Raw genomic sequence first — 15,329 nt, 5'->3', positions numbered from 1 at the left:
GCATGCATGTAGTTAAATACAATATTCATTTGTTTCAATTTATATAACATAAAAATTTTAACACTTCAAAAAATTAAAAAGAACTGTGCAGCACATGAGTCCCAGCTAAAAGGAGCTGAATCAGTATCTAATCATCTGAATCTGAATCAGTACCTTAAAATTTTAATTTTTTAAATAATAATAAATTTTAAATTGAAATAAATCCATCTTATAAGAAAATTACAACAACAATTTATTGTGAAAAAGAAAATTGGAATGCTATAATTTATTAAGCTATATTAATATCAACAATATTATGTTGCAATGTTAAAATACTTTATCGATAATATGTGGCTACATCACTAAAAGCAAATTGCTAATACGGATAATTGAATTATGGTCGGCCGTCCTCAGCGTTCCAGTACAGATTGTCATCTTGCTTTTTATCAACGTGACAAATTTTAAAGTCGTTTTTTTTTTGTATTTTTGCTAAAATCTGCGGTCGTATTTGTTCACTGTCGATATAGGAAATGTAGTGTTGTTCTGTTATCGATTAACGGTGAGTGATTTATGTATTTTTTTAATATTTTGTTTAATTTGATTGATTATTTTATTTTTGTCAAAAAGTACAAAACCTACAATTAACTATCTAAAATAGTATAGTAGACTTTTCTTCTTAAAATTTCCAAATTAATTGATAGTTTGACATTAATTGTTACAATATTTATTTCATACTTTTACACTTTACTTCCTATATTATAGATTTGCGTTGTCCTCGCTATAGAGTAGCTAATTTTATATATGAGTTAGTTAACTAACCTAAGGGAAATAGTACTCAAGGGTTTAAATAAATATTGTTATAAATAAAAAATAATCAAACCAATGATTTCCTTATTAATGCACTGTTTTACCAACTAACGGCGTCTATCGATCGAAAGAATGTTATCTCATTACGATGAAACCTTACTAAGCATACCTCCGTAACACTCCATTGATTTGCTCAATGCGCTTATATTTTTGTAAAGCTGCTTACGGCATACGTCTTAAAGTTATTGGAAATTATATAATTGATGCATTGTTGGCAATGTTTGAATATCTATACTCTTTTACTTAACCCAGATTCTTTCATTGATTTTTCATTATTATAATAATAATACTTAGCATCACAACATAACACCTTTACATCAATCTATAATAATGACAATATAAATGTTTTTATTTATTTATTCGTAATAATAATATGCTAGTGATGCTTATTTTGCACTCCGTAACAAAGCGATAATGAAACCTATTTTAATCATTATATTCTTCGTTGTAAAACAACGAATGCAAGCGCTATACTATTCTGCATTCAGAAGAAATAATAGAAATCGATATCAGTAATCGATAAGTGACGAACCACTGGTGTCCATCTCTTGCAGACCGACCGACAGATAATTAGGGGCACAACGACCAAACTTTGGCATAGCATAATTATTATAACGTATTAAAAACAAAATAAATATTATAATTTTATAATTTGGAAACAGGCAGCCAGGCAGAGTTACACAAAATGAAACTCTATACACTTTTATAATAAAGCCCCAGTTTGCACTGTTCAGGTATTATCAAAAAATTAATTTAAATGTTTTATAAATAAAAATGTCTGTATAGTAAATTCTATTACTCCACAGCTGAATAATGAACCCTAGTAATCGGACAGCCTGGGACTAGATAATGATTATTTTATAGCAATAACAATGACAGTACAATATTGTATATTTTATTAAGAAGAGCGCAAAATACTGGCAGAGTTTCTTGCGTCGCCGTTGCTTCGTCTCTCTCAGAGCGCCATTTGTTTCCGAAGCGGTGGTAGTGTTAGAAATGACATCAAAAATAATTCTAATGGAATCAATTTTAAGAAAAATAAAATATGCCTTTTATACCTTTAGTTCCAACTAAGAACAATTTATGAGTCCTACTTTGAGTCTTACATAAATATGTAAGATTACCTAACAACGAAGACATGTTTTGCCGTTTGGTGTCGAGACACTTGGCCCATGGGGCCCAGAGGCGCGGAGAATGTACTAAGTACTATGTTCGTGTCTCAAGGACTGCTGGAAACCCAAGCGCTGGCAGCTATTTCGGTCAACGGATCAGCCTTGCTATCCGACGTGGAAAAGCTGCCAGTATTCTTGGTACGCGTCCCCGTAGTGATAGTTTTAATTTTATGTAATCATAGTATTGTAAATATAGTTATAATATTTGTTTGGAAAAAAATTAAGAACAGTTTTATACAGCAGTAATATTTCAGAACAATCAAAAACTTTCCAGTCACAGTGCAATTGGCTGCAGCTGTGAATGTGTCGAACATGTTCCAAAACGGTTTATTATTAAAGTTTTGAGACATATTTATTTAACTTGGCATAGCTTTGAGTATAATACAAGTATAGTTGTAGTTAATATTATAAATGAAATAAACAGTTTTATTGATCAACTGCATAAACTATTTCGTGGGAAAATGTTCTGTAGTTATACCAGTTCCAGGGTCCTTTGCACAGGATGCCGGCTAGATTATGCATACCACAACGGCGCCTATTTCTGCCGTGAAGCAGTGATGTTTAAGCATTATTGTGTAGCGGTCTGAAGGTAGTTAGTGAAATTACTGAGCAAATGAGACTTAACGTCTTATGTCTCGAGGTGACGAGCGCAATTATAGTGCCGCTCAGAATTTTTGGGATTTTTCAAGAATCCTGAGCGGAATTTCATTGTTATGGGCAGGGCGTATCCATTGCCATCAACAGAACGTTCTGCTCGTCTCGCCCCATAAAAACGTGTTTTGAATATTACAGTTTAAATAATTTATAAAATGATAAAGAAAACCATAAACCTAAAGGAGTGGCAATTAATTTCTTAATACAAGAAGTATTAAAAAATTAAGGCTGAATCCCTTCCGAAGTGTTGGTAAATGCTAATATTCTTAACTAGTTATAATATAATCATATAAATTCGAAATTCATAAGTGTAGTTTCATGACCTGATTTAATAAACCTGATTTGATTAATTCTTATATAATTTATACATCTAGATAGATTGTGACAGCTGTGAACACGACGAAAATAATAGCGGTGAACTGTTAGCCTCTATTTTCAGCAACGCGCGCACACTAAAGCAATAAACTTGACTTCTTGTCATGCGTTGCTAGAGGCTCTATTTAGATGTGTAAATTATCTAAGAATTCAATGTTGTATTAAAAAGTTAGTTATCTGACACACATAGTACAGTAAGCCTATCATTAATTATTTACTGCATCAACAAAGTATACACTAATATGAAATACATGTAATATATATAAAATTCTCATGTCGCGGTGTTTGTAGTTAAACGCCTTCGAATCGGCTCTCTGACCGATTCTCATGAAATTTTGAGTGCATATTGGGTAGGTCTGAGAATCGGACAACATCTATTTTTCATCCCCCTAAATGTCCACGCCAAATTTTTTTTTATTATTTGACATTTTTTTTTAAATTTGTTTGATTATGAGTCAGCATTAAAAAATATACACAACTTCAAATTTTCACCCATCTACGATCAACAGTTACTTTTGTATCGCGATTTTCATATCAGCAATACAATGTTTGCTGGATCAGCTAGTATAATATAATATTGACAAAAACACAAGCTGAGTGCTACTTAGTTATAGACACAAATAACATTCATAATTAAGAAGAAAGAATAATAAAGAATTTCAAAAATTAAATTAAAGAATTACATCATTATTAATTGTAAATTAAGGACCGAGTCCGAGTAAGAACTTTACGTATAACATAAAAGGGTTTTACTAGAAGCATTGTTTAACTAATTCCATCAGCATCATAATTAATAGATAGTGGAATCAACATGCTTGATTAAGCGTGAAATTTAGTGCATCCCAGTGCCTGTGAAATTCATTTTGCAACGTGTGCATTGTGGGATAAAACTAGCCACATAACAAAATTTTTTTGCTGTTAAATTATACAATATTTTTTTCATTAAACAATTCATATTCATTTAAAAAAGATGATTTATACGTCTAGATAGACCATGACAGCTGTGAAAACGTCGAAAAAGTATTTTGATGAAGTATAAGACTGGAGCGACCGCCCTCAGGCTATTAAATAATAAATTTAATTGTACAATGTTACTTTGTAAATGTTACTTTAATTGTAAAACATATTTTTGATGAAAAAAAAAGCCCGCAGAGTTTGTTGCGCCCATTCTTCTCAGGCCTGAGGCATTCATTTTGGAATGGGTGGTAGAATTTTGACTTTCAATAAGTGATTTCACATCCTATTTTGACTAAAAATATTTGAGTTTGAATTTGAATTTGAAAAATATTCTGTATTTTGAGCAATTCACGCACAGTAGCATAAAGTGTCATACAAATCGCTAGTGTAAGACGTAGCTTTTCACGCACACAAAACTAATATTTCTGGCTTTTTAATCGTTTGTTTATAGCAAGAGACGCAAAAATTATCTGAGGAATCGATCATTTTTTTTACAAATAAATTTACTCTATGGATTGAACTTATTTGCTCTGTGTTTTTCAGGGTGATACGATATGGGTTGCTTGAAAAACAAGCGCGTACTGGGACCTAAAGAAAGAAAGAAAATTAATACTTATTCACCTAGGTCAAAATGACAATTAATGTCAAGATTTTACCACCAGTGGGAGGCTCCTTTGCTCAGGATCCCGACTAGATTATGGGTACCATAACGGCGCCTATTCCTATCGTGAAGCAGTAATGTGTAAACGTTCTCGTCTGAAGGGTGCCGTAGCTAGTGACATTACTGGGCAAATGAGACTTAACATCATGTAGTTAAATACAATATTCATTTATTACGCTATCTTACATAAAAATTACAATTTATGTTACATAAATAATTAACCCTTCCGAACGTTTTCAATTATTTTACATAAAAAAATTTATCTCTCAGAAAAATAATCTTCCATCCATAATTTCAACAACTGCCTTACGAATTATCGATCAGGTCACGTGTCCTGACGCGAGTTTAACATTTTATACACATCCCAAGAAAAGTGTTCAACGCCGCTAAAGAAGTTATCACTTCAAAACTCAGTGAGTGCAGTAGATGCATAAGTTCAAATACTATGTAAATAAGTAAAAGTATTATGCGAGTTATAATCTAGAATCTAGACGCGTACTAGATTATGGGTACCACAACGGCGTCTGTAACTACCGTGAAGCAAATCCAAATTCAAATTCAAATAGTTTTATTCAAAATAGGATTTAAAATCACTTATTGAACGTCAAAAACTACCACCCATTCAAAAGAGACTGCCTCAGACTTGAGAAGAATGGGCGCAAGAAACTCAGCGGGCTTTTTTTTTTAATAAAATATGGATTACAATGTGATATCGTACAATAAACATTTATTATTAAAGAGCCTGAGGGTGTTCGCTTTATTCCCAGTCCGTGGTGTCATTAAGAAAATCGTTTATGCTATAATAACCTTTCCCACACAAACGATTTTTAACAATTCTTTTAAATTTCGTAACACATTTGTTTTGTACATTTTCTGGGATCATATTGTAGAAGCATATACATCGCCTAACAAAAAACTTACTAACTCGACCCAACCGAGTAGTAGGCATAACAAGTTTATGTTTGTTCGTCGTGTTAACATTATGAATGTCACAGTTTCTAGAGAATTCCTCAATGTGCTTATGAACATACAGAACATTATCAAAAATGTATTGAGAAGCAACAGTCAAAATGTTTATTTCTTTAAATTTTTCTCTTAATGATTCTCTAGGACCTAGGTTATAAATCGCGCGAATAGCCCTCTTCTGCAGCACAAAGATGGTATTAATATCGGCCGCACTGCCCCATAACAATATACCATAGGACATAATACTATGAAAAGCAGTAATGTGTTAGCATATTATTATATTTAATTATATTATTAGTAAGCTGTGTTTCGGTCTGAAGGCTGTCTTTTGTCTCAAGGTGACGAGTGCAGTTGTAGTGTCGTTCAGAATTGGCGTTTTCAATAATCTTGAGCGGCACTGCATTGTAATGGGCAGAGCGTATCAATTACTATTAGCTAAACGTACTGATCGTCTCGTCCCTTATTTTCATAAAAAAAAATCTAGAATCAAGAGTAAAATTCACAATTTTATCATATCGTCATGACAAACAGACAACAGAGCAAATGCTGTGTGGGGTGTGTTCACTCGGCCATATCGTGGTGCTAAGTGATTGAACTGTCGTGTCCTGTACACTGCGATACATAAGAGAAACTGATATATTCTTTTTTCTGATTAAAACCACATGCTTATGATGTTTTTGACAACTGTGATACTAATAAAGCAGCGAAATCCAGAGCAAATTTCTGAAAATGAATCTTCTGTGTGCATCTTGTACATTGTAATCGACGACAAATTTTAACGTGACATGAAAATCATACGAAATCTGACAGGCATTGTCAGCTTTTTGTATTCAAATATCATGTTTGCTACACGGACGAGTAAAAAAAGTAGGACTCCGTGTCACCTTACATAGCAGTGAAACACCAAAATAAGCCGGTAAACGAGTAAATACATAGCCCCACGCACACACTTACATTAATACAAGCCGATCGGCCGCCATTATGAGTTTTGCCTTCGTCTGACAGATCAGTTTGCGTCGCAATAAAATATTTTAAAAATGCCGTCGTGCATTGTTAAAAGTGTAAAAACGATACTATAAAATATTTGTGCCATATATGGTTATTCAAGGGAGAAAAAATTGTGTAAATGGTTTCTCTCGTAACGGCACACACACTAGCATAAAGGTGCTAATATCACGGCGCGGAGTCCTTCTTTTTTTACTCGTCCGTAGTTTGCTATAAATTATTCAAAAACTAAACGAAACTTTAGATAATTAACACAACTTCTTACAAAATTCTATTGAAATATATAAACATAATCATAAGAAAATAAAAACATCGATAAAACATCGATGCAGCCAAAAAATTCAAAGAATTGCACAAAATTTATATTTTTAAACTTGTATTTTTCCTTAATGGGTTCATTCGTCTTTTTAAGCTTAATTTCCATTTGATTTGATTGATTTGATAGTTAAATATGTACATGACAAACAACCACCTTCGCACGACACGCCACAAGTTAGGATATCATCCCCACCATCAGGATGTGTGGCGGTCCTCCACAGTGCGGTTTTCAAGGAGCTTTCTCCCACGTACTACAAGCTGTGGAATGAGCTTCCTTGTGCGGTGTTTCCGGGACAATACGACATGGGTACCTTCAAAAAATGCGCGTACACCTTCCTTAAAGGCCGGCAACGCTCTTGTGATTCCTCTGGTGTTGCAAGAGAATGTGGTCGGCGGTGATCACTTAACACCAGGTGACCCGTAAGCTCGTTTGTCCTCCTATTCCATAAAAAAAAAACAAACAAAAATAAGGGAGTTGTATAAGAAGGATGATATTAAAAAGTTTCCAATATGGACAGTATAGTTGGTGGGCTTAAGTCACCAGGATCCCATGCAGATACGTCCGACGTCATGTTGAGCCCCGATACTTAGCTGGAGATCGCTGACACACGAGTCAAACTTCAGCTACTTGTAAGCAGTAACTTCTATTTCAATAGATTTGATCTTTAGTAATTGAGCTGGTTTCTGAGGCCCCATCAGGCTCTCTGATGAGTAATTATAGTTACAACGATGATTTGACCCTAATGAATCAAACAAATAGTACAAGATAAATTAATCCTTGTATGACCGTGATCTTCGTCTAACACAGACAAGTAAGATCCACGGAAGTCATAGATAGTTTACAGTATAAAACCGAATACAACCAAAATCACAAGTTGTAGGTCTGCACGTCAAAAGAGAAAAAGGGTTCTGAGGAAATATTTTTTATCGCATTACTATAATATCTAGCAGTAAAATTATCATTTATTGTGATTTTTGATAATTTTCATTTGCTACACAATTGATTACATAGCAATTTTACAAAGCTTGTTATATTGTTTTTTAAATTTATTCTTATGAATTATTATTCATAATCACAACAGTTCACTCATCATTATAATTATCGTCAAATGTAAAAACTGATTTATGTCATAGAGGCTCATCGTAACATAAATACGATACGAACAACTTTTATTCAATTTCCAAATTCCTGCCAATTACCTATCTCAACAATGCACAAAGTGCCTAAAAAAGTTTTCTCTGTAAAATTCTAATAATTATTTCAACAGTTAATGTAAGCGACTGTACTGTATTATTCCGGGAACAATGGTCGGACTCAATGAATACGTTTTGTATTTTTGATTCAATATGTTGTTTTATTTATTATGTCTATTTTGTTCATAGTTTTAACAATTTCAAACGTAGCTGTGACAGTAAAACCAATTCACAAAAAGTATTTTAAATCTTACTACGATACAGTTATCCCAGATGTTATAATAGATAAAGGGGCAGAGCAGTACGATCAGGGCTATATCGTGATACGATACAATCGATCCGCTTGCATTCATCATCTCTATATTATAACCAAACCACCACAACGTTCCCTTCACTTCAAACAGCCCACATTCTAGTGCTCTACTAGGCGCAGGCCCGGCCACATATGGAGTATTGCTGTCATCTCTTGTCTGGCGCACCCCAGTATCAACTCAATCCATTTGATTGCGTGCCTCGCATATCGGCTCTAATTGTCGGGACCCAGTGCTCTGTGAACGGCTGGATCACTTGGTGTTGCGTAGAGACATCGCTTCATTGTGTGTCGTCTACCGCATTTATCACGGGGAGTGTTCCAAAGAGCTGTTTCACCTGATTCTAGTGTACCTAATAACGGGGAATGGATTGTAGATATCCCCCATCTGGGCGCCACGTTGGCAACTCAACCAATTGACACAGATCATACGCCACTGCAAAATTATGTACAGATCCCCCTACGTAGTCTGTGGTGCGCGACCCAAGCCGTTCGGCATTACGCCCGTTGAAGTCACCCAAGACTACGATTTCAGCAGAGACAACCTATGCAAGCCAATCAAATGAACTGTTTCTGTTACCACTATAGGACCACCTGTCGACACATACGTGGATGCGTAGAGTAGACAAGCCCCTACCCTCAAAATTGGCGGTTTGTAAAATTTGTGATTACCAAAGCAGGTTTTACTCGATTCATCTGTGTCTATAAATTGCACCCTCGTTAGGAATCGCTAATTTTCTCCCCTTGGTGAACAAATACTACTAACGGTATTATAGTTCCAAGTAAATCAATACATCTTTGATAAAGTAATGAGATTGCAACGAAACCATCTAACTGTTGTTTCATCTAGAGCTGTGTTTGAATAATTTAATTGATTTAAGTTCAAGATACCAAGGCTATAAATTACACATTACCTTAGCCTTAATTTGATTTATAAAATAATAGGTACACGAAAGAAATCATACTTTAAGAATTAAATTAAAATACGCTTACACTCAATCCGAACATCTAATATATAAAATTCTCGTGTCATGGTGTTAAACTTTCAACTCCTCCGAAACGGCATGACCGATTCTCATGAAATTTTGAGTGAGTATTGGGTAGGTCTGAGAATCGGACATCTATTTTTATTTTTTTGACATTTTTTTTTAAATTTGTTTGATTAAAAAATACATACAAATTCAAATTTTCACCCATCTACGATCAACAGTTACTTTTGTATCGCGATTTTAATATCGGCAATACAAGGTTTGCTGGGTCAGCTAGTAATTATATAAAATAGCTTTTAATCTAAACGTATACACTTTTATAATGAACTGAAGCTGTGACAGTTGCTCTATTTATGAGTTATCTATAAATAATTATAAGGTCTTATAAAAATGTTACATAAGAAAAAGCTTGGGACTAAATTATGTTTATGATTATTTTGTAGCAACAGCAATGTCACATGCATAAAAAATATACGAGTTGCACTCCGGGAGCGCCGGTAGAAGTGAAGAATTGAACATAAATGTTGTGCATTTTTGAATATTTTGGAATTGGAATGGAATAATTTCGCACGAATTGCTTTATTTGTCAGTATAAAGTACCAGCATTTATGTGGTTAAATACAATATTCATTTATTGCGCTATCGTACACAAAAATGACAATTTATATTATAATAATTCTACGTGATAAAGTTTATCTCTCAGAAAAATCAACTTTCATCCATAATTTGAACGACTGTCTTACGAATTTTCGATCAGGTCATGTATCCTGACACGAGTTTAGCATTTTATACCCATCCCAAGAAAAGTGCTCAACGCCGCTAAAGAATACAAATGATTTGAGTTTTCTTTAGTGTTAATTACGCCAATATTTGTCTTTAAACAATTCGACACGTGTTTCGCCTCTACACGAGGCATCCACAAAGACGTGTTGTCTCGCCAAAATCTGGCACGAGACTGCTATGCAGAAAGTAACGCCTACTTCAATAAATTTTCACTTCAAATATCTATTATCTTACCGACGTCTCAAGCTCTTTGAAAAACGTAAATAGGTGTCGATATTTCACCACCATTCCATACAGTATTGATCTCAGATTCTGAGGTAGATTTATTTAACGGCGAAGTCATAACCTTTATTTACAATAATATTTATAATAATACAATAGACAATGAGAACAAAGAAATACAAGTATAATTTTCCCCTTAGGGAGAGTCTTCGCTAATGACAAAGCTAAAAACCAAATATTTAAACTGTTAAAATATTTCATGCCTGAGATTCGATCCCTCCACCTCGCGGTGTTTCGGCATCGCAACACAATGATTCAACCACAGGTCCAATGACTGTATGATCATTAAGTTGAAATAGCCGAACTATAATTAATTAACAAACTATTGTATAATTAACTATACATAGAAGCATAAATATTTCATTCATAATTTCAACGACTGTCATCCGAATTGTCGATCAGGCCTCAGGATCAGTCCTTTCGCGAGTTTAACATTTAATACCCATGCTAAGAAAAGTGCTCTACGCCGCTAAAGCAGTTTTTACTTCAAAAATATTATATAAAATATATTTCACTTTTAAAAGAATTTTATGTTCACTATTTTCATTGAAGCGAGCTAGTATAATGGATATATGACCAACTTCTGTGAGTTTGTAGCGGCTAATTTCCATATAGAATGTCGTAGGTGATATTTTACATGTTTTTTATCTAATCCACTATGTCGTTACTCGCCCAAACGCTCACTGCCCACAAAACTGGTAGTATACGCAGCTATTCAACCATTGACTTTTCTTTATAAAAATTGATTTTTCTCTATATTGCTACTTATAGCACTGCATAGCCTCAGTTTGTTTAACAAGAATTAGTCACAGTTAATGAACCTTGGTCGTGATTGGTTTGTAAATTATCCTAGTTTTTATTTTTAACAGATACCTACTATAAAGAGAATTGGCCCTAAATATGAACCCTGAGGTATACCATACCACAAGTATCACAGACATATAAAAAGTAGCGGACTAGACATCCGTAAAAATTGAGTAGCCATTACTCACAAATAGGGAGTGATGTCAATTATACAGTTCCGGCCTAAGACCTGTTATTTTTTTTGTACGGATCACCTGGTGTTAAGTGATCACCGCCGCCCACATTCTCTTGCAACACCAGAGGAATCACAAGAGCGTTGCCGGCCTTTAAGGAAGGTGTACGCGCTTTTTTGAAGGTACCCATGTCGTATCGTCCCGGAAACACCGCACAAGGAAGCTCATTCCACAGCTTAGTAGTACGAGGAAGAAAGCTCCTTGAAAACCGCACTGTGGAGGACCGCCACACATCCAGATGGTGGGGATGATATCCTAAATTGTAATTGTAATCTGGCATTGTGGCAACCAAAATACTTACTGAAAGCGATATTATCTGCGTTTTAAGTGTAGATTACTTATCAACAAAACCTCAACAATGACCTAGAGCTAACATTAAAATAAAAGGTGGATGGAATACTCATAATTTATTTCACTTGTTTTTGAATAACACAATTCAGATTTCACTGAGATTCATTTTATTCGTCTGTGTGGGCAAATCAACAAGCTTTCCTTCGATATGTACTTTTAAATGGGCACCAGTAATATTTTTTATTGAAATTGAAACCATTTGAAATGTCAATTTCAAGACCTGACTGTACAATTAAACGTTTTTAAATTTGATAATTAATATTCTTGACAATCTTTCCAAAATGAGATCCATTGTTTTAGAAGTATCACATATCGTGGTACATACTCTATCCATCAGAAATATCAACTTTCATCCATAACTTCAACGACTGTCTTACGAATTTTCGATCACGTCACGTGTCCTGACGCGAGTTTAACATTTTATAACCATCCCAAGAAAAATGTTCAACACCGATAAAGAAGTTTTCACTTCAAATCTGTCCGACGTCTCTTAGCTCTTTGACTAATGCTAATGTTCGAACAGAAAATTCCGTCTTTATTGGCAAATCTGTACCTGACTCACACACTGTATTTAAATAGATGTATGTTGCTTGTCAATACGGCAGCGGGGTGAAGACAATTTTATCTATGAGTCAGTGAAATACTAGGATGTGTTAGAATAAGATACATTTACAACTTTATTTTGCAAAAAAAGATAAGGAATCAATATAAATATAAGTATGAATTAATGTTTGATCTGATACTCTTACGGGCCGTTCCCAATATTCAGTCTTTCTCTTACTTGCGATAAAAATCGTAACTATCGTTGACTTTTCTATCCCAATAAACTTAGCGACCGTAACTCACCTTTGTACACACTGTTTGTCAATGGGACGACGTATAGCTTACCAGCGATAGCAGTTTGTATGTCCCAATATAAGGCGATAAAAATTACTTATCGGGTATATTGGGACAGCTTCAGATTATTGACACCTGATGGTAGTAATTTATCTCTATCTGTAGATAGTATATTGGCCGTTAGTAAGGCAAGTATTCATCTGTCCAATTACTTAAAAAAAGAGTTTGCTGTATCTTTATGTGGCTTATTTTTTTAGTACTATTAACATAATATTGTCTCTACAGACAAACATGCATATAGTAGTTATTACGTAAGCTTTTAATATTGCAAAGCAAATCTATAAGTTTCATATTGTAAGGATAATTAATAAGGTTACTGTCCAAAAGTTAGGAGCATTATTTTTACAATAATGAATTGGTTTTATTAAAAACCTTATCACTTTTCCTGAAATTTATTGCCAAGCCCGCAATGAAAGTTTTCTTTTGCGATTTAATCACTGATTTTATATGTACAGCTTCGCTACCAATATGACAGTGACCGTTACTCCTGATCGTCGCGATGGCACCGCGCAACGCTGGGGTCCTCCTCGTCGAGTGACTCTGAAGAGAAGTCCTGGCCAGCCGCTTGGTGTCAGCATCGTTGGTGGAAAGGTATAAATATGTAACCATCCAATCATAAATTATCAAAACTTTTGTGAAACATTATAAAATTTATCTGTGTTAATACAAAAAAGTGAAACATATTCGGCCTTACAAATAAAATTGGCATAAAGTTATAACTAAGCCTAAATCTGTGTCTTTCTGTTGTTTGGCGTTCAACAATCTTATATATTTAAACACGAGTCGAAGCTTGTCTAAAGTGTGTTTAACGAATAGATATGTATATGGAAGATTTATTAATGATGACAGATAGATGACAGCCGAGAAAAATTGCGTTCTGTTCCTTTAAGTATTGTTCCTGTTCAGTTAATGTTGTATTTTAGTTACGATATTTTCGTTAAACACAAGATAAACACTGTTTTGTTACAGAAAAAGATAAACTCCATTTTACGGCCGTTTTCAATAATGTATCTCTAGCTAGCTACGGATAGATTACTATCACCGTTTAATAACAAGACCTTATCTATCCATAGTTATGTCCAATATAGTTTGTTATTAGTTATAGTCCAATGCTATATGTCGATAGGTTATTGAAACGTAAGTAAGCGTAAAAGGATAGATTTGTATACCTATAGTGAGTTAAACTAAGGATAGATAGGTTATTGAAAACGGCCGTTAGACTTCGTGATTGTTAGGTCACTGCCGTTGTTATTGTTAAGTCACTAATACAACGTGTGTATAAGCCATGTTTAAAAATTTGTTTGTCTAAAACGGCTTTATTCACGTTTTATTGGTGTGTGTTTCGGACCATTCGGAAGTCCTTCGTCAGGGTGAGTGCGGTAAGTTTGCGGTGACACCCCGTCTCAAACTGCAGATTTGCGGACGCAGTTCCGGTACCAACTCTGACTAACCATAAGTAAAGCCGTTTTAGACAAATAAAATCCGACCTTAAAAGTTTCAAATAGATACATAGCAATTTGCTTGTCACTGCAGATAATCGCGATTTTTTTCATTAGAAGTCTATAAACTGTCGCTTACATGAGAACATAATATTATAACAAAGAATTTTTAAATCGATCTCAAGTCAATTTCCTATGAAGCAAATATTGGGGTTGAGCAGGTTATCAACTGTAAAGTAGATACTGTAGATGAAGCCACATCCTTAGAGTTGAACAAAGCATATAAGATTTTATGATGATACGTCACTCGAACCGTTAGCTCAGTTGGGAGAGCATTGGCACGGAACGCCAGAGTTCGTGGGGTTCGAGCCCCGCATCGTTCATAAAATTTGTTTTCAAATTTTATTTGTGTATTTTTAAATCGTCCTGTTGATGTGTATATAACTGGAAGCACTAAACAAGGAAAGACATGCTATCTGTTATACTGCATGCATTAGATTAAGATTGTCCATTGTGCAATTTAGCACCTTCATAAGTAATAGTTTTCTGTCCATAATGAATTAATTTATCCTAGGTTTTTGAACTGGAGACGGATACCCTTTCATACATTATTGGGCCAAGATGTAAAAGGATGAAATTAGTGTCAATAAATAGCTTATGAATTAAAAAAACATCACTGAAAATTTTATGAATTTTGGCAATCTGAAAGCTGAGTTATAGGAGGTTTTGTAAAATTGAGGTTATGCAATATATGGGCAGCAACCTATATTAATACAGCTGATTTTTGAAATGCGATTGTTATTTTGTTGTATGATAATGATTGTACAAGTTTAGCAATATCAGAAGTCAAATAGAAAGAAGGAAAATATCAATAAAACAGCGGGAAACACTCAAATGACAAATCGCCTAGTTATGAAACGAGTGATTGACATTTGACGTTCTAGACAATTCTGTGGCTGTCACTGTCAGCACAGATAAAAATACAAAACGAGATTCAGAATCGACTTTTTCTTCGATCGATTTCTTTATATTAAGTTGATATTTATTTTTTTTAATAAAAGACATTATGTTATGTTAATTATTATGTATTTTT

General features: G+C 34.2%; 1 protein-coding gene across 1 annotated transcript in view; it reads left to right on the top strand.

The window, feature by feature from the left end:
- Positions 1-448: 448 nt before the first annotated feature.
- Positions 449-15,329, top strand: part of LOC126968379 (inactivation-no-after-potential D protein) — a 129,409-nt gene continuing 114,528 nt past the window's right edge. Inside the window, exons 1-2 of the mRNA XM_050813374.1 lie at positions 449-538; positions 13,253-13,388. Of these exons, the coding sequence (XP_050669331.1) occupies positions 13,266-13,388 (123 nt within the window). The 5' untranslated portion in view covers positions 449-538; positions 13,253-13,265. The remainder of the gene's footprint in view (positions 539-13,252; positions 13,389-15,329) is intronic.

Source organism: Leptidea sinapis, chromosome 15 (genome assembly GCF_905404315.1).
Source record: "Leptidea sinapis chromosome 15, ilLepSina1.1, whole genome shotgun sequence".
Taxonomy (NCBI): Eukaryota; Metazoa; Arthropoda; class Insecta; order Lepidoptera; family Pieridae; genus Leptidea; species Leptidea sinapis.
This window is presented reverse-complemented; position numbering and strand designations above follow the sequence as displayed.